Raw genomic sequence first — 23,504 nt, forward strand, 5'->3', positions numbered from 1 at the left:
AGGTGGAAAATTTATAAGGGAAGAAAACAATTCGCATGTCTTTTGGCCAGAAAATCTTGTGTGTATGTTTCTCCTGCATGTATGAATTCAAATGGATCATTCCCATAACCAGGAATTGCCTTTGAATAGAAGATTTCCGATGTTTTTACCGGTCTCCTATAGGTTTAGTGGATAATTATTCTTTATCAGGATTTGAAAGGTAGCCTTCAAAAGTAAGATCTCGAATATTGACTACTTGTATATCTATCTTGATTATATTTATGGCAGTCCCCTCGAATGGGTCTAGTGGCTAGCGCATGAGGTGTTGCCACAATGAGGTCTGGGGTTCAAATCTCGGCAAAGCCGAGGCAAATACCTCCCTTATGTGCTAGACACTATTCCAAAGGCTAGTAGCCGCCCGTGATTTACCTCCTCCGTGTTGGCCCTGGGACGGGTTGGCGGGGGCGCTAGGGGCGAGCGTATTCGCCTTTTTGCCACAATTGATTACATTTATGGCTAGTTCAATTTTTAAATTAATTCATTCGAGAGGAGAACTGTCAAAGGAACAAAGTGCAAAAGTTTCTTGGTCTTCCGAGGCATGTTGTAGGACAACACCAAGTTTATAAGAGAATTCTAGTATAGAATCCAGGTCATTGACCCATAATTGATTTCGCAGTCCGAAGTTCATTAAAGTGAAAGGTATAATAAGTCTTCCTATGTAATTCTTTTATTCAAATTTTTCAAAAGAAATATTAGTTCTTCGAAAAGAATAAAGTAATTGGCATCTACATCCGGATGCTAATGTTTCTAGATCAAAATATTGAAGAAATAGCTTTTGACACTTAAGTTTATAGTTATATTTTTCTACGTATACGATAGTAATACATGTAGTGGGATTTTCATGAAACCATTTAAGGCCTTCACAAAGCTCCACAAATTGTTGGAAAGTAGAATCTTTCCCAAGAATTCGAATATAAGCTTCTATTAGATTCTTCTTCTCATAACAGATGCTTTCAGTTTTTTGGCCTTGCCTTTAATGATTTCAAGTGATTGATAATTCATTAGCCTTTGTGGTATCCTTCAAGCTAGTGTAAGGCTTAACTAACTAAAGTCTTCAATTAAAGGATTATAATTCCTTTTGGAGGAAGATTGTAAATATTTACCACTAACAGTGTTGTAAATGGCAATAGGCGGTGGTAGAGCGGTAAGTGAATACTTACCGCCTAGGCGGTGCCTAGGCGATTGAATTAAAAAAACCATTAAAAAATATTTAATAAATATATATTAAATTAATGGGATAATTTTATTAAGTTTTCATTAAGCCTATTTAAATTATATCAATTATACCTACGAGTTGACTAAAATTATTTAGGTAGTTATTTAATTAAATCCTAACCTAACTCCTCTTACAACTATTCTGATCCGTGTGATGAGACTAGACGCAACAACGGGACGTGCGACGCATTTGTGCTCGTCGTCGAGCCCGAGCGAAGCGTTTGGGTTCATCGCCTTGCTCGAGTGACGCGTCTGGAGTCATCGGCTAGCTCAGGTGACGCATCCAGGCCCATCGTCGGGCTCGGGCAACCCTGCCGAGGCCACATGACGGGTCCAGACTCGTCGCCAAGCCCGAACAACGCATCCAAACCCACTACCTCGGCCACCTCACGCACTGCCTAGCCAACCTCACCAACCTTGCCTCGACTATAACCACCCAAAGCACCGCCTAGGGCAAAGGCGGTGCAATTGATGTCCACCTCGCACCTAGGCACCTAGGCGGCCGCCTCAGCTATCATTTAGAACACTGTCCATTAGAATCAGAATCAATGGCTGCTATTAAGTAGGATTTTTCTAGTTGGGTTTTCCCGTCAGTTTTAAGTAAAGTGCTGATGAAGAAGTTAGGGTCGAGTCACCTAGGAGAGTGCAGCCATACATGAATTTCATAACTCCTCCTTAATGTCAACTCCCCCTAAAACATATAAGATTTCTTGAAATTTTAAATTGGGAAGTTCCCATTAAAATTTAATTTTAAACTTGACTTAAACCTCACTCCCATTTTTCATACATGCAAAAAAATATTGATTAATTTGTAAGAAATTGCTGTAGCAAAAGGTGATTACTTGCAGACTTCCTCCAAAAGGAATTATAATCCCTTAATTGAAGACTTTAGTGAGTTAATCTTTACACCAGCTTCAAGGATACCACAAAGGCCAATGGATTATCAATCTCTTGAAATCCTTGAAGCCAAGGTTGAAAAAACTACTGAAAGCACCGTACCGATTGGCGCCTACAGAAATCCATGATACCTGGAACTACTCCTTTGTCCAAAGAACCGTACCGATTGACACCTACGGAAATGCAAGAACTGAAGGAGCAGCTGCAAGAGCTACTGGATAAGGGTTTCATCCGACTTTATCCAAAGCACCGTACCGATTGGCACCTACGGAAATGAAAGAGCTGAAGGAGCAGTTGCAAGAGCTACTGAATAAGGGTTTCCTCTGACTGAGTGTGTCACCGTGGGGAGCGCCGATGTTGTTTGTTCACTAGAAGGATGGGACAATGCGACTATGCATCAACTATCGGGAGCTAAACCAAGTTACAGTTAAAAATAAATACCCATTGCCTTAGATTGATGACTTGTTTGACCAACTACAAGGTGCAGTGGTATTCTCGAAAATTGATTTGAGGTCCGGTTACCATCAACTAAAGGTGAAAGAAGAGGATGTCCATAAGACCGCATTCAGAACTCAATACGGCCACTATGAGTTTCTAGTTATGTCGTTTGGGCTTACCAACGCCCCAGCGGCCTTTACAAACTTGATGAACCGAATTTTCCGGCAGTACCTAGACCAATTTGTTATTGTCTTCATTGATAATATATTAATCTACTCCCGTAGCAGCGAAGAGCATCGTCATCATTTAACTGCGGTGCTACGGACGCTGAAGGATAGACGTTTATACGCAAAGTTCAGTAAATGAGACTTCTGGTTAGAACAGATTACATTCTTGGGGCATATCATCTCGGAAAGAGGTATAGAAGTGGATCCAGCTAAGGTAGAAGCAATCCGGAATTGGGCAACTCCAAGGAATGCCACTGAAATCCGAAGCTTTCTAGCGCTAGCAGGTTACTATCGAAGGTTGATACAAAACTTTGCACGGATTGCCTTACCACTGACTTCGCTGACCAAGAAAAGGGTAAAATATGAATGGACGAACCAGTGGGATACGAGTTTTGAGGAGCTGAAAGAAAGATTGATGACAGCGCCGGTGCTTGCAATTCCAAGTGGCACTTGGCGGTTGACAGTGTACACAGATGCCTCCAAGAATGGTTTAGGGGTTGTGTTGATGCAGAATGAGAGGTTCATCGTCTATGCTTCTCGTCAGTTAAAGGTGCATGAGCAAAATTATCCCACGCATGATCTAGAATTAACGGCAATCGTTTTTGCTTTAAAGACATGGAGACATTATCTTTATGTCAAACGTTGTGAGATCTTCGGTGACCACAAAAGCCTAAAATATTTATTCACCCATAAGGAATTAAATATGAGGCAGAGACATTGGCTATAGTTGGTGAAAGACTATGACTGCGACATTAATTACCATCCGGGTAGGCTAATATGGCGGTGGACGCCCTAAGTCGCAAACCCGCAATGTTATCAAAGTTGACAATCGAGTAACAGCTGATATCAGAATTTCAACGGATGGGTTGGAAGTGTTCATACCAAATGAGCACATTGGTTTGTCCACACTGACAGTTACATCAAACCTACTAGACCATATTCGGATAGGGCAAGCCTCAGATCCACAGCTAATGGAATGGACACGCAAAGATGAAGCTAAGGGTAGCGCTACTTACTCAACGGTTGATGGGGTTGTGAAATACAAGGGTCGTACCTGGGTGCCAAAGGTTGGTACACTTAGAGAAGACCATATAATTGAGGCACATACTACTCCATACTCCGTTCACCCCGGAAGTACGAAGATGTACAAAGATATGCAACCACTGTATTGGTGTCCGAGCATGAAGAAAGATATAGTCAGAGTAGTTCACGAGTACCTTACTTGCGGTGAAGGTCGAACATCAGAGGCCAGCGAGACTACTAGAACCACTTCCGATTCCCACATGGAAGTGGAAAGATATAACCATGGACTTTGTGGTAGGATTACCAATCTCACCAAGGGGATCCAATGTCATATGGGTGATTGTGTATCGACAGACCAAATCGGCTCACTTTCTGCCAATAAAGACAACGTTCACCATGACGCAGTATGCAGAATTATATATCTGAGAGATTGTCCGTCTACATGGAATTCTGGCCCGAATAGTGTCAAACAGGGACCCAAGATTCACTTCTGAGTTTTGGGAAAATTTGCACCGAGGATTAGGTACGAAGTTCGCCTTTAGCATGGCATTCCACCCTCAAACAGATGGTCAATCGGAACTGGTTATTTAGATTCTGGAGGATATGCTTCGAGCCTACATGATTGACTTCAAGGGAAGTTGGAGTCAAGATTGCCCCTAGTGGAGTTCAATTACAACAACAGCTACCAAGCTATTATAGGTATGGCTCGATATGAAGCATTGTATAGAAGGAGATGCAAAACTCCACTACCAAGCGACATCATAAATTTTTATATGTAGGTAGGTTGATGGGGAGTTGAATGCATATAGATTCCGAAGGGTGTCCCTCTCAATTCGTGATGGGTTTTTGATGTGGCTTTACTTCGTTGTAGCGGTTTGATTTCATGGGACAAATTTGAGAAGTTTTGAAACCCGAATTGTCTTCCTTGCATTGCTCCTACGAGATGTTTTGGTTTGGAATAGTTTGGATTTGTTTCTTTACTGCGATCTTGCTCTTGGTGATGATGCTGAGATTCTGGGACGGACTTAGTAGATTGTAACCTTTTCGCTTGTGGTTCTCGTTTCTTCAAGGTTGCTATAAAATTCCGGGCAGATTTGTAGCATTTAGGATGGTTATTCATTGTACTTTGATATCTTGTGTTAGCTGTGGTATTCTCGAACAGATTTGAAACGGTTAAAATGGTTTTTCATGATGCTTTTATTTCTTGTGTTGGCAATGGAAAATACTGGACAGATCCGAAGTGTTTAAAGGGGGTTTGTCATTGTGCTTTTACCTCTTGTGTTGACTGTGAAAATGCTGGACAGTGGACAGATCCGAAGGAATAAATATGGCTGTGGTTTAGGTAGAGGATTTCATTGTTCCTTTATGATACTTAGAAGTTCTCACTGTTCCCTTATGATACTTGGATGTTTCATTGATTTCTTATGATATTTAGATGGTAAATGCACTGCTTGAAGTTTTGATTTGGGTTCTTTATGAAAAACAATATAAGACTATACATGTTTACTTGTAATCTATGAAATGTGTTGAGTCATGTTTGTTTTGTTTATATTTATGATAATTGGACGCTTAGGGGTATGTGTGGTAACAGTACGGGATGGGTGTTCCGGGATGAGCTCCGGGGAGGGCTCCTCCATACAAAAATGATAATATGAAATATGCTGGCTTAAACCATATGAATACAAGACTCCTAAGAGGTACCTCTAGAATTTAATCATGGACTGAATAAACGGACTCGAATGACGGTTACCACTAATTTCCCTTAAATACATGTTTATTAGGTTATACCTGTGATTTTTGCTTTTACATGTTATTACAATCATGCCCCATGTTCACTAGCTTTTCCTCTCTTAAGCTAACCTTATGTTTTCATTCATGTATAGTAAATTTCTATTCTATGCTTCTTACTTTTCGCTCCAATCCGTTATCTATATCCTACTCCTACTAGTGGATTATGCTTGTTGGGTCGGTAGACTCATCCTATCATGATTGCAGATGAGGAAGATGTCATCTCGAATGTGATAAGAGGGCACGGAGGCGGAGTAGCTGAGGAGATGAGGTTGAACGCATCACACACTATCCAGGGGCTCTAAGTGTCGGTTGTTCGTCCTTTTCCTTTGATTGTTATGTTAGTATGAGATGGAGACTACTTGTTGGCTTGCACTGGTAGGAGATCACAAATGTTTCTTGAGAGATATGTTTTTTCTTAATTTTCTTTTAAAACTTTTGACAAATATATGATGCAAAGTTGTTTTCCCTTCAACGTGGGGTTATGGTTTAGTTTCGAGTAAATCACCTGTCAGTGTATTGTTGATATTGTATGGTTCAGTTGTGGGTAAGTGGTTAGGGTTGTTTCAAAAAGACATGGGAACTGTTTTCTTCCCTTATAAACTTTCCACCTAGCATTCCACTCTCTGTCAATACTACCACAAGGAAAATGAGTAATGGTTGCACAAAAACAAAGTCAATTCATCACTATCATAGGACCGTCAACTTCAACTTTACCTACCTCATGGGCTCCACCAAAGAAGCAAATTTAATGTGATGGAAATCTAATTAGGACTACTTTTGAAAGCATTAACTCTCACTCTTCACCCTTGACTACTACTTTATTCTTATCTTCTGAATTAATACTCACTCAGCAAAAGATTCCTTCTTATCTGAAGATTCAACTTAGTTGGATTGTTTTCTTTTTTAAAGCCTGGATGCTTCCCTTCTATTAAAATCACTCGAAACCTGTGATTTATCATCGAAGAAACACCTACAACTTGCACTTCTACTCTCTAACTTGTATCTGTAAGCCGTTAGTTTCTATAATTTCCTAGTTTATATTTGTTCTCCTAGTTAGTAACAATGAAACAAGATAAAATTTCTTTAAGAATAAATGATGATACAATAGCAGATAGAACCCAATGGCATAGAAGAATCCATATAGCCGACCACACCTTGTGGGATAAAGCTTGATTGTTGTTGTATACTAGTTCTCCTAGTCTTTGTAAATTTTTATATGACAGCATAATAAAGTTTTCTAGGCTTAAGGCTTTGTTCTTCTCTATTTGTCTTCAAAAATCCTTAGTCTTTGTCCAACTCTAAATTATGTAGAAAGGTCTATCTATGGGAGAGGATGAACCATCAAGTTTTTCTAAGCTTGTAAAACTAAGGTAATAAGAGCTAGTAAAAGCTTGTTGCAAGTCCTAAAGAAGAAATAAGACATATGGTTCTTGTTGCTTCTCTTAATGGGTGAGGTTCACTAGTGAAAAACAAATCGGAAAAGGACATCCTTCCAAAGTGCCTAGATTCACCCCCAAAACATACATTGGTTTTGTTAAAAACCTTAGAAAATAATACTTACACTGCACAACTACAGATGAAGCACATGGCAAAAACACGCAAAAATATTGGTATTAGAGCTTAATTACGAACTTTGGGACACTTATTATATGATTTCTAGCGCTCCACGGGAAGTTAGAAAACCTGATTATCTAGACTTAGCTTTACAACCAATAACAATAATCACTTTAGATCAAAACAAACATAGCTGCTACATTAAAATCAAATCTCATACTCAGTATCAGCACATAGACAATTCTCACTTAAATTTCATTACTGACTAAGTCTAGGAAGCTTATTGGAATCATAACTATGAAATATCTTCCAGAATTTAAATACTTTAACTAAGAACTTGGTATAGAACAACCAGATCTTAGTTGAAGTATTAAGGAATCTTGACTATCTAAAAGAAACTCAAGAATCCTTAAGAACTTTACGATTAGATAGTATTCCTATCAAACATAACATACTAGCCATATCCAAATTAATCAACACAAATAAATCATAAAATTTAGAAGTTGAATCTAGAGCACTATTACTACAACTCAAGGAATTGGTTGCTAGTGATAAGACTCAACTTCATGAAGTTGCTAGCTCTTCACAAATACTTAGGAAATCAAGTATAAATGAACAAACTAAGATTTAAAAACACTTAGTATAAAGAAGCTTTAGAATACGTGCCAATATTCTAAGACTAAAGAAGACGAATATTGTAGTATTAAATTAACTAGGAAAGAAGATCAAATCCTAGCTCAGCAAAACAATACTATACTAGGCCTATTAACATCACTACATCATAGAATAACATTACCGGAAAATAGGTTACTCTTGATAGAAAAACAACTTCAAGGAAATACGCAAATAACTAATTGGAAGGAAGTTTTGGACAACATCAACAAAGACTTGAGCAAGTTATCTCTCGGAAAATTTGTTACCAGAAAACCTTCAATGGCGTATAAATTCTTAACTTATAACTCAAGCTAGTTAAATGAGCCTCACAAGAACTCAGACTAAACCATTTACCCGCCCTTCTCAAACAATGTGAATATGACAAATAGAAACAAATACTACCTCTTGAATAGATAATATTCTAGCTTGAAAAAATAATTTTTCTAATCATAGATTAGAAGAACTTATAGACATTGAACAATATTCTCAAACGAACAGTTAAATACACTCAATTTCAGACAATTGTATAGTTAGGGGATACTTAACTTTACCACTTTTGTGTTTAAACAAGACAGAATAGAACCTCTTTATCTTCTAGATGAAGGAGAAGAAAGATTTAGCCTCATGAATGAAGAGTCAGCCATAGCACTCTTAACCAGAAGACACAATTATATACACCTAGGATTAATTGTGTTTGGACTTTAGAGGCTTAACAAGACAAGAATAGGAGGAAAAGTCTTGTTAGTCTTATATGTCTCATATTTCTCTAATAAAGAAAAAGCAGTCATTAGACTTATAGAAGTTGACATGAACAACAACTTAGGAATTACTTACTTTTAACATGACCATCAAAGACTTTGTTAAACACATTAAAATTCTGGTGCAAGCAAAAGGATATGGACAATTCCAAAATGATAATATCAACTGGATATAATTTTTGGGGGGAAACAATGAATCATATTCACAAACTTTAAAATTAAAGTCGCAATATGATTGAAGCACTTACTTCTAAAGGAATACATTTCCTTAAACCAAGAAACTTTGATTTAGAAATATTAGTAGGATTAGAATGGACTATAAACTTAAAAAATACTAAATCAACACTTCAACCAACTGAATCTATCATATACAAAGATAGATGAGGAAAGTTAACAGATTCTCAGGTTATTAGTCTTATACTTCTCAAAATGAAAAAGATATAGAAGATGATAATTTCAACCTCATGTTTAGACAAGATGATGATCCTATTAGTGTACTTAGAAAACTAGGAACAAAACATCTAATGTTGATACAAAGACAAAAACTTAAACATACTCAACTTAATGAAGAAGTCAAAAGGAGTACAAACTTGTTTTTGGAGACTTAGATGAATGTGTTTATCTACCATCAGAAGATGCTATTCATCTTACACTAGATGACTTAGCCAAACTTGAACGATTTGAAAAGAAACATAAAAAGTTAGAACAAAACTGGATATTATATTTCGATGAAGAGAAATATAATAGCTCAAAAACTTGAAGATGAAGACGATACTGTCAGTATATAGCTACTTCAACTTTTAGGCCACCAGGGGGGAGGGGGCATCATGTTTATGATTTATGACCAATGAAATCCTTTTTCTCAATGATTTTAAGCTCCATTCTAAGATCACTATCTAGAGGATCATAACCAAAAGAAGGTCAACGTTAGAGTTATTTTCAGTAATCTATGGATGCATTTGCCCAACTTGATATTGTCTAAACTTTTAGCTTAATGCTTTCATAATGCTTTACAATCTCTAAAGCCGATATCGTCGCTCAGGACTCCCAACTTGAACATAGTAGAAGAATCAATATATTAGCAAAGAGGTAGTTTTTACGACTAACACTAATATCCAAGGTGTTACATAGTTTCTGAGATGGCATATTATTTATTGATTTCTTTCAATTACGAATGTTTGATTGTTTTAGATATAGAAAGTGGAGACAACGACCATAAGAATCCTGTTTACACATCTAAGCCATTGAAAAAACATATTATACCTCATATGAAGATTCCAAATAAGGATGTAAGCTTATATTTTAAAGATTTATTTAATATATAGGTTCATATGTGTGCATTATAGATTCTTTCCGATTGTTGACAATATCATGAACTTTCCGATAGATATGTTCATCCCTTACATACGAGGGAAATGCATGTACCCATAATTCCTTGGATTGTTCTACTTTTTTATGGATTAAGGGCATGGATTATCATCATTCAATTAATACTGGCATGGTATATTTATCAGTAGAAAAACTAGATCAGAATGAGAAAATTGTTTCATAAAATGACATTTCTCTCAAATACATTTATCCATAGAGTAGCCTAGCACTAGAAAATGTAATTCTCGTTGATTTATCAAATCATATCAATCGAAGCCTTCTTAGAGGTAGACAGGGTCATGATTTTAAAACTTCTATTAACTTCCATCCAAGGCTAAAAAAACTATCAGAAATAGGCATGAAATAATCTTGAGGGTCCTGTTTACAAATATTCTTATGTACCAAAGGGGGTGGGGCCCATTCATTAGTTTTACCAGTTGGATGGACCAAAAATCGATTGCAAGTGGCTCAGCTCAACCCAACTAGATTGGCTTCCTTGTTTAACTTCATGATACAGATTACTATTTCAGCATCGTCTAGTTTTAACCCACTACCAAAAATACTAATGCTACAAATTACTTATCCATAACTATGTGACTACTTAAGCTCAGTCATTTGAAGTTTCCTTAACAATTTGTCATGATCCCAGAAAGCATGTAAAAGATTACTTAGAAGTTGCATTTCAGCCTGTGTAATAACTGATATAGAAGTCAAAAAATAAAAATAAAAATAAAAATAAAAATAAAAATAAAAATAAAAATAAAAATAAAAATTTGATGACTGCTGCGGAAGTAATATGGATGTTATGCTGATACACTTTTCAACAAAAGATATCCAGATCCCAACCTTGGAAAGACGATCACATCAGGTACATTCACAGCTCTGTGGAAGCTATTCTGAGGTGTGCCGTGAAAAAAACGCTCTTCATAGTCGACAGTCATGTTGTCCTATGAGATGTTCAACCAAAGGAAACTTTATAAACCATTCAAACAACAAAAAAAGAGAAAGAAGAATCACAGGAACCCGACCTGAAGAACATCTTTCAGCTCTCTGATGAACTCATCAATAACCTCAGTACGAGATCCTTTGACCACTCGGTCCGTATCACCTCTCCTGACGCTGGATCGGGATCAAACCCACAGATCAGATCACTCCAAACAGATGAAAAAGTAAGCAAATCAATAAACGCAGGGTAAACCAAGATTCGAGGCCGGGGTCACATAGGCAAGGAGAAGAAACGCGGCTGAGGTCGAAGGCGAGGGCGGATCCCGCAGAAGCAGCGACGGCGAGGGGGAGAAGGACGCGAGACCAGGCGACGCTGCGGTTGCTTGCAGCGTCTGATCGGTGAGAACGGCCGCCGAAAGAAGGGCGAGCGCGGCGGAAGAAACGGAAGAGGAAGGTTCTGGAAGAGGCGACAAAGAGAGCTGAGGAGAGGAGCCCCATGAAGACCAAGTGTGCGATGGAGAGAGCAGATCCCAGAAGCCGACCGTTAGCCTACCTACATAGTTCGCCGTGGACACAGGAACAAGAATAGTCTTCTCGAACTGGCACGGCCCACTTCATAATATCGGCTTTTGAACGTTTCGCCACTTTATGTTTATTTGAATAGAAAGAAATTAAAGAAAAAAAAAACAATTTAAGTGGAAGAAATTAAATAAAGAACGTAAATAATATTAAATTAAAAATATAATATTAAATAAAAAAATATAATAATAATCCCAGAAAATCAAAGGCACTCCTACTAACGTACATTATCTCTTCCGTATTAATCTACGGACGAATTGACGAGATATTGAGACGAGTGAATCATCTTTTACCATATTATTTTTTTATATATTTTTTTTATTATTTTAAAAATAGATAGTTTACTTAACCCGTTTCAATATTATCCAAATCATGTGCTTCCAAGGTGTAACCGACACGATAACCATAAGATAGATTTGTAGTATGAGATAAGGGTCGAATCAAGAGAAAATCTTTAAAAAATATCATCCCATATAGGGTCTGGTTGGTACCTAATTTATCTACTTGTATCTAACCGTCGGACTGATTATACTAGGTCATTTGAGGATGAACCATATTTAATATTATCCAAATCACATACCTAATTTTTATAATATCCAAATCATATATCATATTCATGAAATATCTCTCCTCTAACATTTGAAAATCTCCTTAATATATTCATAATACTCACTTACCAATAATATTAATGGGTTCCTCAAATTCTCCTGAGTTGAAAAAATATCGAACTTTTACATTTTTTTTAATGATGTAGTCATATGGGTCAATCAATCAATTTGGAAATTAACTAATAAGCTAGAAGACTTTGAACCACTTCGAATTAAAAATAATATACTCCTGAAAAACTGTGGCCTCGAATCCGAATTTGATAGTGTAATTTGAGAGCATTAAAATTTTTAAATGGATGGAGTACAAAAATTAAAGATACCTCTCAATTTAATTAACTGCTGTCAATTTACTCTATTAAATTTATTTAATTAACTGCTGTCAATTTACTCTATTAAATTTAGATTTAAAGCATCAATATATTTAAAACATCCAAAACGGATTAAAAGAGCATAACTATATTAAAAACGTCCAAAACTAACTAATTTAGTAAAAAAATGATTTACTGCCCCAACGTCAATCTGTCTCTAAGTCAATATAATATCCCAAAACTTACATAAAAATTATCAAAATAATACCACACCATGACTAATAATTTGACAAATACTACAAACAAACTGAAACATAAAAAGGATATTTTAAAAATATTAAATTATAAGAAATATTATTTTTATAATTAAAAATACCGCACCGTTTTTACTCCCTTTATGTTTATTAATGAGATGGGAATTTATTTATAGGAATAAGATGTAAAAAAACATAAACAGAGGCATTGTTACTCTGTTTATGTACAAAATATCATCCTTTGATTTATTTCCATTTTCTTTCTTCTTATTGCTTATTTTTCTGTCCCAGTAAAATAAATTCAAGTCATTTGTTACTCTGTTTTGTAAACATATCAACTGTTTAAACATCACTACTAAAGTTAAGCTACTTCTTCACATCACAGAGGCATTTGAAAAGGCAATAAGCTGGGCGTAGATCTCTAAACTAGAGAAGATAAAATTACTGCAACTAAACACAGTAGTATCCAATAACACCGAGTATATTCGTGTCATATGGAACATCACTAAACAACGAACGAAATCCATGGCAAAACTGTGCAGACAAATCTGCAGCTTGCTGGCTAGTCAATTGATTAACATCTCGGCTATTGTTGATTCTCTGGGCTTTGAATCAAAGTGATACACAGCATTTGGAAACTGGCTTGGCTTGTAGCATCAACCAACTCTGAATCGTAGACGCCTTCTCCAATACGGCTTGCCATAGACGCGTTTGTATATGAACTGCTTGGTTCCCCATTTCCACCATACCGGACCAATTGGACGTGCCAGCCTTTTAATCTGATCTCCTAACAACAGCAGAGGAAAGATTCATCCAAAATAAGGCACCACTCGGTGTGGACTTGTAATTGCTATAGATCTTCTGGTGTCAAACATGAATAGTTGTTATCAGTACCAATATAAGCTAGATTAGCATTTTTAAGATGCCCAAATTACTAAAACATGAAAGATTAAACCATGAGTTAGGACTAACTACCAATGAGCTCAGGATAACTCATCAGGCAATTAAAAATTGCGGTTTGTTAAAAAAACATAAGATATGCCAATAAAAGCTACAAACTGTCTAAAGGTTCATACAGTTAAATTTATTGTTACCATTTTTTGGATATCAGATGCCAGAAGTAGGCTTAACTGTCCATACATCTTGCTTCTGTCTAGAATTTTGGACATGTGACTCATTGAACTAGCACCTTTTTATAAGCTCTTTTATTATTTAACATTTCGCTCAGTTGGTACCATCCCTTACTTTGTTCATTTGATCATGTTTTCTTCACCCCTCAACCCTCATGCTCGGGGCAAAGTTAAACCATCCATTCTTTTGATAGTTTGCTAGGTTAAAATGATTTATTCCAACGTAATCACTAAACTATCACCAAAGTGATCAAGTCATTTTACCAACCGTCATTATTCCATTGTGTTAACCCCAATAATTTGGGGTAGCTAACATGGATTGTGTCCTATTGAATTCTATAATAACTAGCAATATTCATATTTTTTTCAGTAATACTTCTGATGTTAATTGAAGTGTTGTTTGGTCTCCCTCCTACCACTAATACCATCATCTTTAATTAATTCAATTTATCAAATTACTATCTTCCATCTATTTCAATCATTTTATCACCTATTAGTAAGGGTGACAATTCATATAATCATGTCATAGATGGATCATGGTATTCAGATCAATTGAAGAAACCTAAAACTAATTATATACATTTAAAAATAAACTTTTATAAGGTGTAAGATTGATTAATTAGTTTTATCAGATGAAAAGTTATTAGTATTTTGAAATAAATTTCTATTGCAAATTATTTGGGTCATGTCATGTCACTTTCGGGTTGTTTCTCTCAATCGTGGTTCGGATTGACCAGTACCATGTTATTATTTCAAATATTGCCACACCATACCAATTAGTTTCTTTTCCCTAATAAAACCACATCCTAGCATATAACTATTTTGTATGTGTCGTTTATTCACTTTTTCTCCTAATAATGACATTTTTCATCCTTGTCGGACATTAATTTAAGAGACCTGGATTATTCATCATGAATTCCTCTTAAAATCTATAGTCTATTCAAACCATAACCAAAGTATGACATAGAAATACTAAACTGTAATTTAATCAAGAATAAAAGTTCAACATAATTACTCACTGCTAGCAGCAGCAACCATATTCCATTGTGATTGAAGCATCATAAAGTCAGGTTTCAAGATTGGCCAATACTTCATCTGAACTTCCATCACTTGCAGAATAGTTTGTAGACCTGCTTTTGAAGGCACGTTGTCATTCAACCGAGGACTAGGATTTTCGCCAAGTAACACCTGTGAAATAAGTGTAAAACATTTTTCTTATTCTTGGCAATCGCGATTAAATAAAACATTGAGCCTCCAATGTGAAAGGTGTTGCCATGCATTTTTTTTGTGAATGAAAATTAAAAAAAAAAAAAAAAAAGAAAGAACTTCACCATGATGACACAGTTTCTCCAAATGAAGGTAAAGACTTTTTTTCATGTTTGCATAAAGAATTCTGTTCATCAATAAATAGATCTGCAAAGCTATTTACAAAAAAATAACAATTTAGAAACCTTTGATACAACAACAACCAACCCTATCCCACTAGGCCGGATCAACTATATAATATCACCTATTATATCATCATCTACTTTAATAAATTTTAGCATATTTTATTGTTGCTACCAAGTCTTCTTTGTTATTCTTTTTCCTCGTTTAACGTGCATATTTATCATAATTTCACATTGACTAACTAGAACATTATTAGTCATCTAAGTATATATTTGTATCATCTTAATCATGACTCTCGAAGTTTTCCGTAACTCCGACTTTCTCTCTAATGTTCACATTTTTTATTTTATTCATCATCATATGTATGCATATCTACCTTAACATCCTCATCTATGCGACCCATCGTTTGCCGTGTGCTCAAGGCATAGTCCAACAAAACCTTTGATCCTTGGAAATAATGATTTTTGGTATAAAACTTACAATTCAAGTTCTTAATAACAGCTAACAAACAATTTCTTCATTATTAATGAATCAATTGCACTGAGCTTTTTGAGAAGATTCAGTTGGACAGTTGATGATCCTCTTCTTTGTGGGTGGATAGAGAACTAAATAGCATCAAAACTTGTTTATTTAATAAGTTTACAAACAAAAGTAAATAATAGCATCAAAGGCTTGGAACTGCAGTTGGTTGTTTTTTTCCTTTTGATTTTAGTATACCACATCATTAAATTGGTATGATATCCAATTGCACCAACCATACAAACAAAACCAAGAGAATACAGATGATACTGGTACGCATTAGATAAATCTTAAAAAAAGGATGCAGTTTATTATAAACAATAACACAAGGCAAAATTCCTATTTCAAGCACATATCTATAGTTTATTCCCGTGAATTCACGTATCCACTAACTAGATTTACAAAAGGCATCCTACCAATCTGAAGCCCCTGATTAACCTTGTCAAGTTTTGCAACGAAGACCTGATATGGACTCCTTTGAGTACCAGGAATGCAGATCCACTTCAATTTAGTTGTTTGAACAATTTAAGGCCGCTACTTGTCAAATTTTACAATCAAGTAAATTTGCCATGAATGTTTGCTTTTAATTTAATGTTTTGTACAGAATTAGGTCATCAAGTAGTCTTGCCTCAAAATTATTTGATAGCCTTCAACTGTTTGGAACCAAGACCTGATGCAGGCTCCTAAGTGTGCCATGATTCCATATAAGGCGGTTGTAAATTTGACAGTAAGTGGTCATCAGGTAGTTTTGAGCTGCAAATCTTGGAACCAAGACCTGTCATGGACTCCTAGGAGTGCCAGGAGTCCATATTGAGTCTTCCTTTCAAAATTTGGGAAGTACATGGCAACAAAATAGTTTTGAGCCAAAACTACTGGATGATTTTATATTGTTCAAAATATATAGGTAAAACAGTGACATAAAAGTGACAAAGATACCTTGACCACTGCAGTAGCTGACGAAGATATGGAACGAAGATTGTAGCTGCAAAAAGGAAAAGAAATAAATTTATAGTTAACATGTAAAACTGTAATATGTGGAGGTACTGACTGACCCTCCTTCAAGGATGACCAGCAACTTCCCCTGAGAGACGCTACTAAGCATGTGTGTCATCTGAGCATATCCAGCAGGCGTGACCTATTACAAGTGTGTCAGCTGTTAACTATATAGCACAAGTTCATTCTATTTTTAATAAGGACATACAAAATAACTAATCAGTGAACCATAATCCTTGACCGTTTGAAAAACATTAGAAATTTAACAAGAACAATTACACAATCAAGTGAAATTCTGCACAATGTAGTGATATTCAATACACTGTTTGGTAATAATAACAAATTAACAATTTAAGGCTGACACTAAGAAGTTTTGTTTACATACAAACAGATTAAAGAAAAAAAAATACTTGCAACGCAAATATTATGCCAAAAATCTAATTTCATTTTGCGTCTGTAAAAGACTGGCCTTATATGACTTAACTTCAGCTCAAAAGTGTTTCTACTTTCCCAACCTCGAAAGTGAAAATATAAATTCCAATACAGCAAAAAAAAAAAAAAATCCAATTGAATGTAAGATTGTAAGTAAACAGGTATTTAAATAGAGTAAAGACAAAGATCAAAACCTACTGTAAGTTTCCAACTGGTGCCCAATAATTAGCAATCATAATCTCAAAATACCAAAGTGATTCACTAATTATCGACATAAAACATGAAATCATCGTGTTAAACAAAATTATAGACAATTTGCATTCACTAATTATCAACATGTAACATGAAATCATGTAAAGCAAAATTATAGACAATTTGTCATTACATCGCAACAACCAAGAGGATCACCACGTGCTGCATCAAAGCCTGCTGAAACAATTGTGATGTCGGGGTCAAATTGAAGAGCTGAAAATAAGCATGAACAATGAGTCATATAGGAGGCCAAAGAAAAAAGTGTTCAAGTAAACAATTAATACAGAAAAATAAAACAATAAGCACATGATCTGCAAATGAAACAAGTTGCAGCGTAGCTTTAGGGGTTCAAAAACGAGAATGCAAATGCATGTGACCTTAATTGTGCCAAAATGTAGAACTTTGTGGGCATATTGTTTCCTTTTCGATTCCCAATTTAAGTAGGTAAAAGGAAGAAATATTACTTTTATGTAACTCCATATGCTAAACTAAGATTGTTTGATTGAGAACTAGGAGGCTAGTGTTTGAAACTGAGTTACTAAAGATTAAAGGCATGCTTTCTACCTGCACCGGTAATAACATTAAGAAGTATTTTGTAATAAATCCCTATACATCATAAAGAAGACCCCAACTACTTGGGAGTAGTAATTACTTTTTTTTATTCCTGTACATTGTAAATGAAAAAGTCAAAACCCACCTGGGTTCTCTTGTGGATCTAGGAAGATCCTATAGGGTCAATTGCACCCACTAGGCTCAAAGATATTATTTAAGATAGTATGTATTTTATCACCCCACTGATCCACACAATACAGTCAGAGTAGCCTTTAATTGATCATTGCACCTGTCCAAATTGGATATTAAGGCATCTTATTTATTTAGGAGTGGATATTACTATCCACCTGGACCACCTCATATCACTTGACAAATAAATTCTTTATTTACGTTTTTCATAATTATTTTTTATTCATTTTTCTGATCAAATTATTTTCTATTCATTGAGCAATACAATGTATTTCAAAGTATGAAATTAATTGCATCATCTTTCAAAGTATCCGATTAATGGCATCATCTTTAGACTTATTAAAAAGTTTTGTATTGCGTGAACAATCAGTAAAAAGATTTGTATTGCATGAACAATTAGTAAAAAGTCTCGTATTGCCTGAACAATTAATGGCATCATCTTTAGAATTATTAAAAAGTTTTGTATTGCGTGAACGATTAAGTGAGTCGACTTAGCCCCCACTGCTCTTCAGATCTTGGATCCGTCCCTAGATCTAAGGACCTTAAAATGTAACTAGACAGCATCATAATGCAGTTGATCAAAGTAATGAAACAAAAAAATTCTACAACAAAAATGAAAGTTTATATACGAAATCAGCATCTGAGCAAACATTGCATCATGAAAGGCACATTCATTCCAAGAAATTTATAAGCCGTGCAGTTGCTTTCTTAGAAACAGAATCTTAAAGCCTTGAAAAGTAATAAAAAGAAACATGGATTTTCCCATGGATGAAGAAAGAATGGCAATCGAATCAATGAAGTAGGAATCCTTTAGATATGCCCAAGACAAAGTGTTTTTGGCTTCAGTTAGCTCTATGAAACAAAGTTTGATGAAGAGTATTCAAAACATCTTAAACAATTCCAAATGGGCAAATACAAACAAATAGCTACAACAAAGCCTAAATGAAAAATCTTGGACTGTTTATTGGGAGTTATTGGGCCAGACCTTTAAATGATCGAAAGAGTGCATCTGGAAAATCCAATATTGGTATAAATATAATGAAACCAAGAGATAATTTTACCTTGAATACATTGCACCTACTTATTAAGTCTTGTGAAATAGTTTGGTTAAGAAAAATTCTTTTTGATTTGGGTCAAGAATAACAATAATCAAAGAAATGTATTATGGCAATATAGCAACTATTGGAATACAAAAATCCAGTGCTTCAAAAGATTATTGAGCTATGATAGATTCCTATGAGATTAGGAGAAATAAGAATAAATTCATATGGTCTTTATAGTTTATACATAAAGGAACAACTGATAGATACTCTCACAAAAGGTTGTAACAATTAGAAAGTTTGAGAAGTTCAACAAACAAATGAAGATTGTAAATCAAGGGTAAGATGTGTGCCATCAATCCCTCATGCTCATTGGGGATAAACTCAGTTAAATTAAAATAACAAATTAGGAGTTGTCTTTACTTATCATACAGATTGCAAACTTGAAAGTAAGACTAATGATCTTTCTCTGGAACACTAGGATAGTGTACTACTCTATATTCATCAATCACCAACAAGCAAATTAATAGAATCAATCAAAACAATGGAGCAAAGTATCATTACCAACACTATATTTCTTTTAGCTTTCTGAATTCAAACATTTTTTCTCCAGTAGTTAAAAACCTCAGGAACTGCAGATTGAATTCCCAAGACAATAAAGCAAGAAAATTCCTTTAGTTTTAATATAGAACAAATTCACCTCAAGCTCAAAAAAAAGCAAAAATTGAAATTGCTATTCATTACTGGATGGCTCAATCTTATAATTGTATGCTACAAATTAACGATGGTAACTCCACATCAAGAGTCTGTAATTACACCAAGACTAAGACCTTGAATTGAAACTGATCCGGAGATAGTGGGGGCAAGGGAGGGATTAAGGAGAGGGATAAGGGCATTTCTGTCTTTTGGGCGCATTTAGGGGTTTGAGTGCTTTTAAGTACGGTTCAGAGTGCAAAGGAGGGGGGCTGGACCCGCCGCCAGCCAAGGGGAAGCTTGGGTTTGCCCCTCTCACGCCCTCCGTCGGCGACCGACGAAGTCGCCGGAGTTATCCTCCTCCTCTCCTTTATCACCTCTTCACTCCTGCTCCGTCATCAGGAGGGAGGGGACGGGTTCGTGCAGGGAGCCGTCGCCAGGATAGGGGCTGCTTCCTCTTACATGCTCTGCCGGCGCCGACGCCGGTGGCCGGCCGCTCTTCTCCTCCACCCCTTTCCTCCGGTCTCACGCCATCGACGCCGCCTAGGAGAGGGCGTTTTCACCGCTGCCAGGGAGAAACCGAGCACCGCCGTCGCGTACGGCGTCCAGCGCCGCCTCCCCCTCCGGTGTCGCCTCCTCCAGCAGCAGCCGGCGTCTCCAGTCGCCACGCCCGCCTCCGGCGACTGCCACAGCAGTCACCGGCGTATCCAGCAACCGCCGACACCTCCGCCACTGCCGCCTGCACTTCCCGTGGCTGGTGCCGGCGATCACGGCGAATACCACCTCCAGACCACCGCCATAGCTGCCTTTGGCAGCCCGCGTCTTTGGCGGCTAGCACCTCCGGCGTCCCGCGCCGTCATCTCTGGTATCCACTGCCGCAGCCACCGACACCTCCGGGCAGCCGTCATCACCCTCCAAGCAGCCGTCATCTAACGGGCTCAGGTTTGCTTATTCAGGCCTTCGCGCCAAGATTATGTTCGGCTTGTGAGCCGATGTGGATCCGGCCATCGTGCCGTTGTATTTCATTCTTCGTATCATTATGATGCTTGTGAGTCATTCGTATTATCCGGCCTACGTGCCGTGTGCCGGCCTGTGAGCCGCTGTATTGTTCCGGGCCGCTACGACTCGATTAGCGACACGACCAGCTCATACATCCTTCCGAGGGCGCCCCCCTGGGCCAGGGTAAGTTCTCGTACTCGGTATCTGTTTATTTTATTGCTATACTATTATGCGGTTACTTATATGTGTGTGGGATTCGCCTCGAGCACCGAGGTACCAGAGACCGGGGGAACCCGGTCGCTGGATACAGGTACAGTTGACCGGAGGAGGACTTCTAACGATCTGGTCAACGTAGAGGACAGCTCACCACCGGGTCAAGAGGATGCGGTCAACCCTCCAGACACGTCATACCGGCAGGTTCGTCTTCTCAGCTTCCAGACAGGAACAGAAACCATGTATCCAAAAGAAAGCTAAAAACTTGGAAGTTCTCATCCATATGCTCATACAAGCTATCATCAAATAATAGGAAAGTAAGAAAACAACCTATTGGAATGACAACATGCTGAAAAGAAAAAATGTAATCCTTATCTCCCACGCCTCCACAGTTCCAAGGAATGTTTACAGAAAATCCCTCACCATCCATACTGCCAACCTGCAGGTATGAGCAAATGGTAATTCAAACACAAGCTATCCAATTGAATTACTTATCATGCCAATTTAGAAGCAAAATTAAACACAACAATGCTGGCAGAAGGGAGGCATTGGCAGCAGCATCAGGGATAAGGGAGGGGATGCAATTTGTGCTTGCTTTAGTATGATCGAAGACAGTAGTGGTGGGAGCGGAATTGGAGTACATCAACAACGGCTTGCAAATTGCATGGGACAGAGAAATTTGCTTTCTTTGTGCTAGAACTGATTGCAAAGAAGCACTGGAGAAGATCAATGGTACTACCAGACCCCACGCCATTTCAAAATCACGCATTGAAACTGTTAAGCAATGGCTGGTCCAGGATTGGGAGATGGTCTGTAACTATATCCCTTAAGAAGGCAATGAGAAGCAGACTGACTTGCTAGGGAGGCAGTAAGTGTGGGATGTGGTCTCACTGTTCAAGGTATCAGGAGTTTAATCAAGGCCGTCCTATTTGTGAGTTCCTTGATCAGTTATGTCCATGTATTTGATGTTATATTAACAAATTTTGAGCCAACTCTTTGATCAAACAAAAAAAAAATTATGAATCTCCACATAATTGCAATTTGCAAATGTAAGGACCTTTTCTAATTGAATTTGATGAGTGAAGTACCTCATCAACAGCTCCAGTTCCAGGATAGAACCTTCCATTTTCATGCCTATGTAATGATATATACAGAACCTGAATATCATACAGAAGTTACTAGCTGTCAACCAAACCGCCAGATAGCCAATTGAGTAAATAACAGAAAAGGCAAAAAAAAATGACATCACAACTGGTTATGCACTGTAGCAAAAATTTAATCATGATTTGAAATCTCGTACCATGCCAAACGGCATGATTGAAATAAAATCATTTCCAAAACATGAAACTACTTGGTACAGGGAATGTCTACTATGTCGCTACATCAATCATATGAATATTAATGAGTCACATCATGCCAACACTTGACACCTCTTGGCATGCTACAATATGGTTCAAGATAAATTGAGATAATATTGCTTTTATCTTATGTCCATACAAGAGAATGCCAAAACTGTTCCATTTCAAATGGAACATAAAGTCCAAACTTAAATATCTGTTGTCTTCTCTTCTTTTTCTTCTTCATCTATTTCCTCCTCCACTGACACCATATACATCAAAACATCAGCACAATACTAAAATGGTATCATTCAGTCAAAGGCCAAAACGAAACTTCGGCATGGCTTGACATTTTAAACCTTGAATTTAATACATGTATGATACGTTATAAGTAAACAAGTTACTACATTCATTTTGTTCCATCTATCTCCTTGCATGAGCATGCCTCCACAACTCAGCAACCAACTTCAATTCAAATTCTTTGTAACGTAGCCATTAATAGAAAGAGATAGTCTATATCATATTATCTGCCTACCAAGTGATGGAACCATGATTTAAAATCTCAATCCGTGTTGAGATTTCGATCCTAGACCGAAACAATATAATTTTGGTACCATATCGTATCGTGACGATATTGTTTCAATATTTTTTAAATATAAGATACATTAATTAAAAATACAACAACCAAGCCTTATCTCACTAGGTGGAGTTGACTATATGGATCTTTTTACATCATTGAACTCTATCTCCTACTATATCATCATCTATATTTAAATAAATTTTATCTTGTTTTATTGTTACTAACTAAAGTCTTTTTTGATATTCCTCTTCCTCGTTTGATATAAGTGTTTGTCATAGTTTCACATCGCCTAACTGGGGCATTATTAGTCGTCTAAGTACATGTCCGTACCATCTTAAACGTCTCTCAGAGTTTTTCCTCAATAGATGCACTCCGACTTTTTCTCTAATGCTCTCATTTCTTATTCTGTTCATTCTCGTATGTCCACATATCCACCTTAACATCCTCATCTCTGCAACTCGCATCTTCTGCTCATGTACTTGAATCATAGCTTAACATTCAACTTCATAACATAGCAGGTCTAATTGC

At 36.8% G+C, this 23,504-nt stretch overlaps 2 protein-coding genes across 11 annotated transcripts in view; both read right to left on the reverse strand.

Moving 5' to 3' along the window:
- Positions 1-11,503, reverse strand: part of LOC122016979 (D-lactate dehydrogenase [cytochrome], mitochondrial-like) — a 66,461-nt gene extending 54,958 nt beyond the window's left edge. For 2 of the 4 annotated variants that reach the window (XM_042574425.1, XM_042574423.1), the window contains exons 1-3: positions 11,163-11,501; positions 10,993-11,083; positions 10,811-10,911 (exon numbers count right to left, since the gene is read on the reverse strand). In XM_042574425.1, the coding sequence (XP_042430359.1) occupies positions 10,811-10,911; positions 10,993-11,083; positions 11,163-11,407 (437 nt within the window). In that variant the 5' untranslated portion in view covers positions 11,408-11,501. Of the gene's footprint in view, positions 1-10,810; positions 10,912-10,992; positions 11,084-11,162 lie in introns of all 4 variants that reach the window. The other 2 variants (XR_006121240.1, XM_042574424.1) reach the window with 2 other exon arrangements.
- A 1,463-nt stretch (positions 11,504-12,966) lies between these two features.
- Positions 12,967-23,504, reverse strand: part of LOC122016980 (histone deacetylase 15-like) — a 37,857-nt gene continuing 27,319 nt past the window's right edge. For 3 of the 7 annotated variants that reach the window (XM_042574429.1, XM_042574427.1, XM_042574428.1), the window contains 7 exons: positions 22,148-22,216; positions 21,390-21,498; positions 17,507-17,586; positions 16,749-16,831; positions 16,633-16,678; positions 14,808-14,976; positions 12,969-13,445 (listed from right to left, as the gene is read on the reverse strand). In XM_042574429.1, the coding sequence (XP_042430363.1) occupies positions 13,315-13,445; positions 14,808-14,976; positions 16,633-16,678; positions 16,749-16,831; positions 17,507-17,586; positions 21,390-21,498; positions 22,148-22,216 (687 nt within the window). In that variant the 3' untranslated portion in view covers positions 12,969-13,314. Of the gene's footprint in view, positions 13,520-14,807; positions 14,977-16,632; positions 16,679-16,748; positions 16,832-17,506; positions 17,587-21,389; positions 21,499-22,147; positions 22,217-23,504 lie in introns of all 7 variants that reach the window. The other 4 variants (XM_042574432.1, XM_042574426.1, XM_042574430.1 and 1 more) reach the window with 4 other exon arrangements.

Source organism: Zingiber officinale, chromosome 8B (genome assembly GCF_018446385.1).
Source record: "Zingiber officinale cultivar Zhangliang chromosome 8B, Zo_v1.1, whole genome shotgun sequence".
In the NCBI taxonomy this organism is placed as follows: Eukaryota; Viridiplantae; Streptophyta; class Magnoliopsida; order Zingiberales; family Zingiberaceae; genus Zingiber; species Zingiber officinale.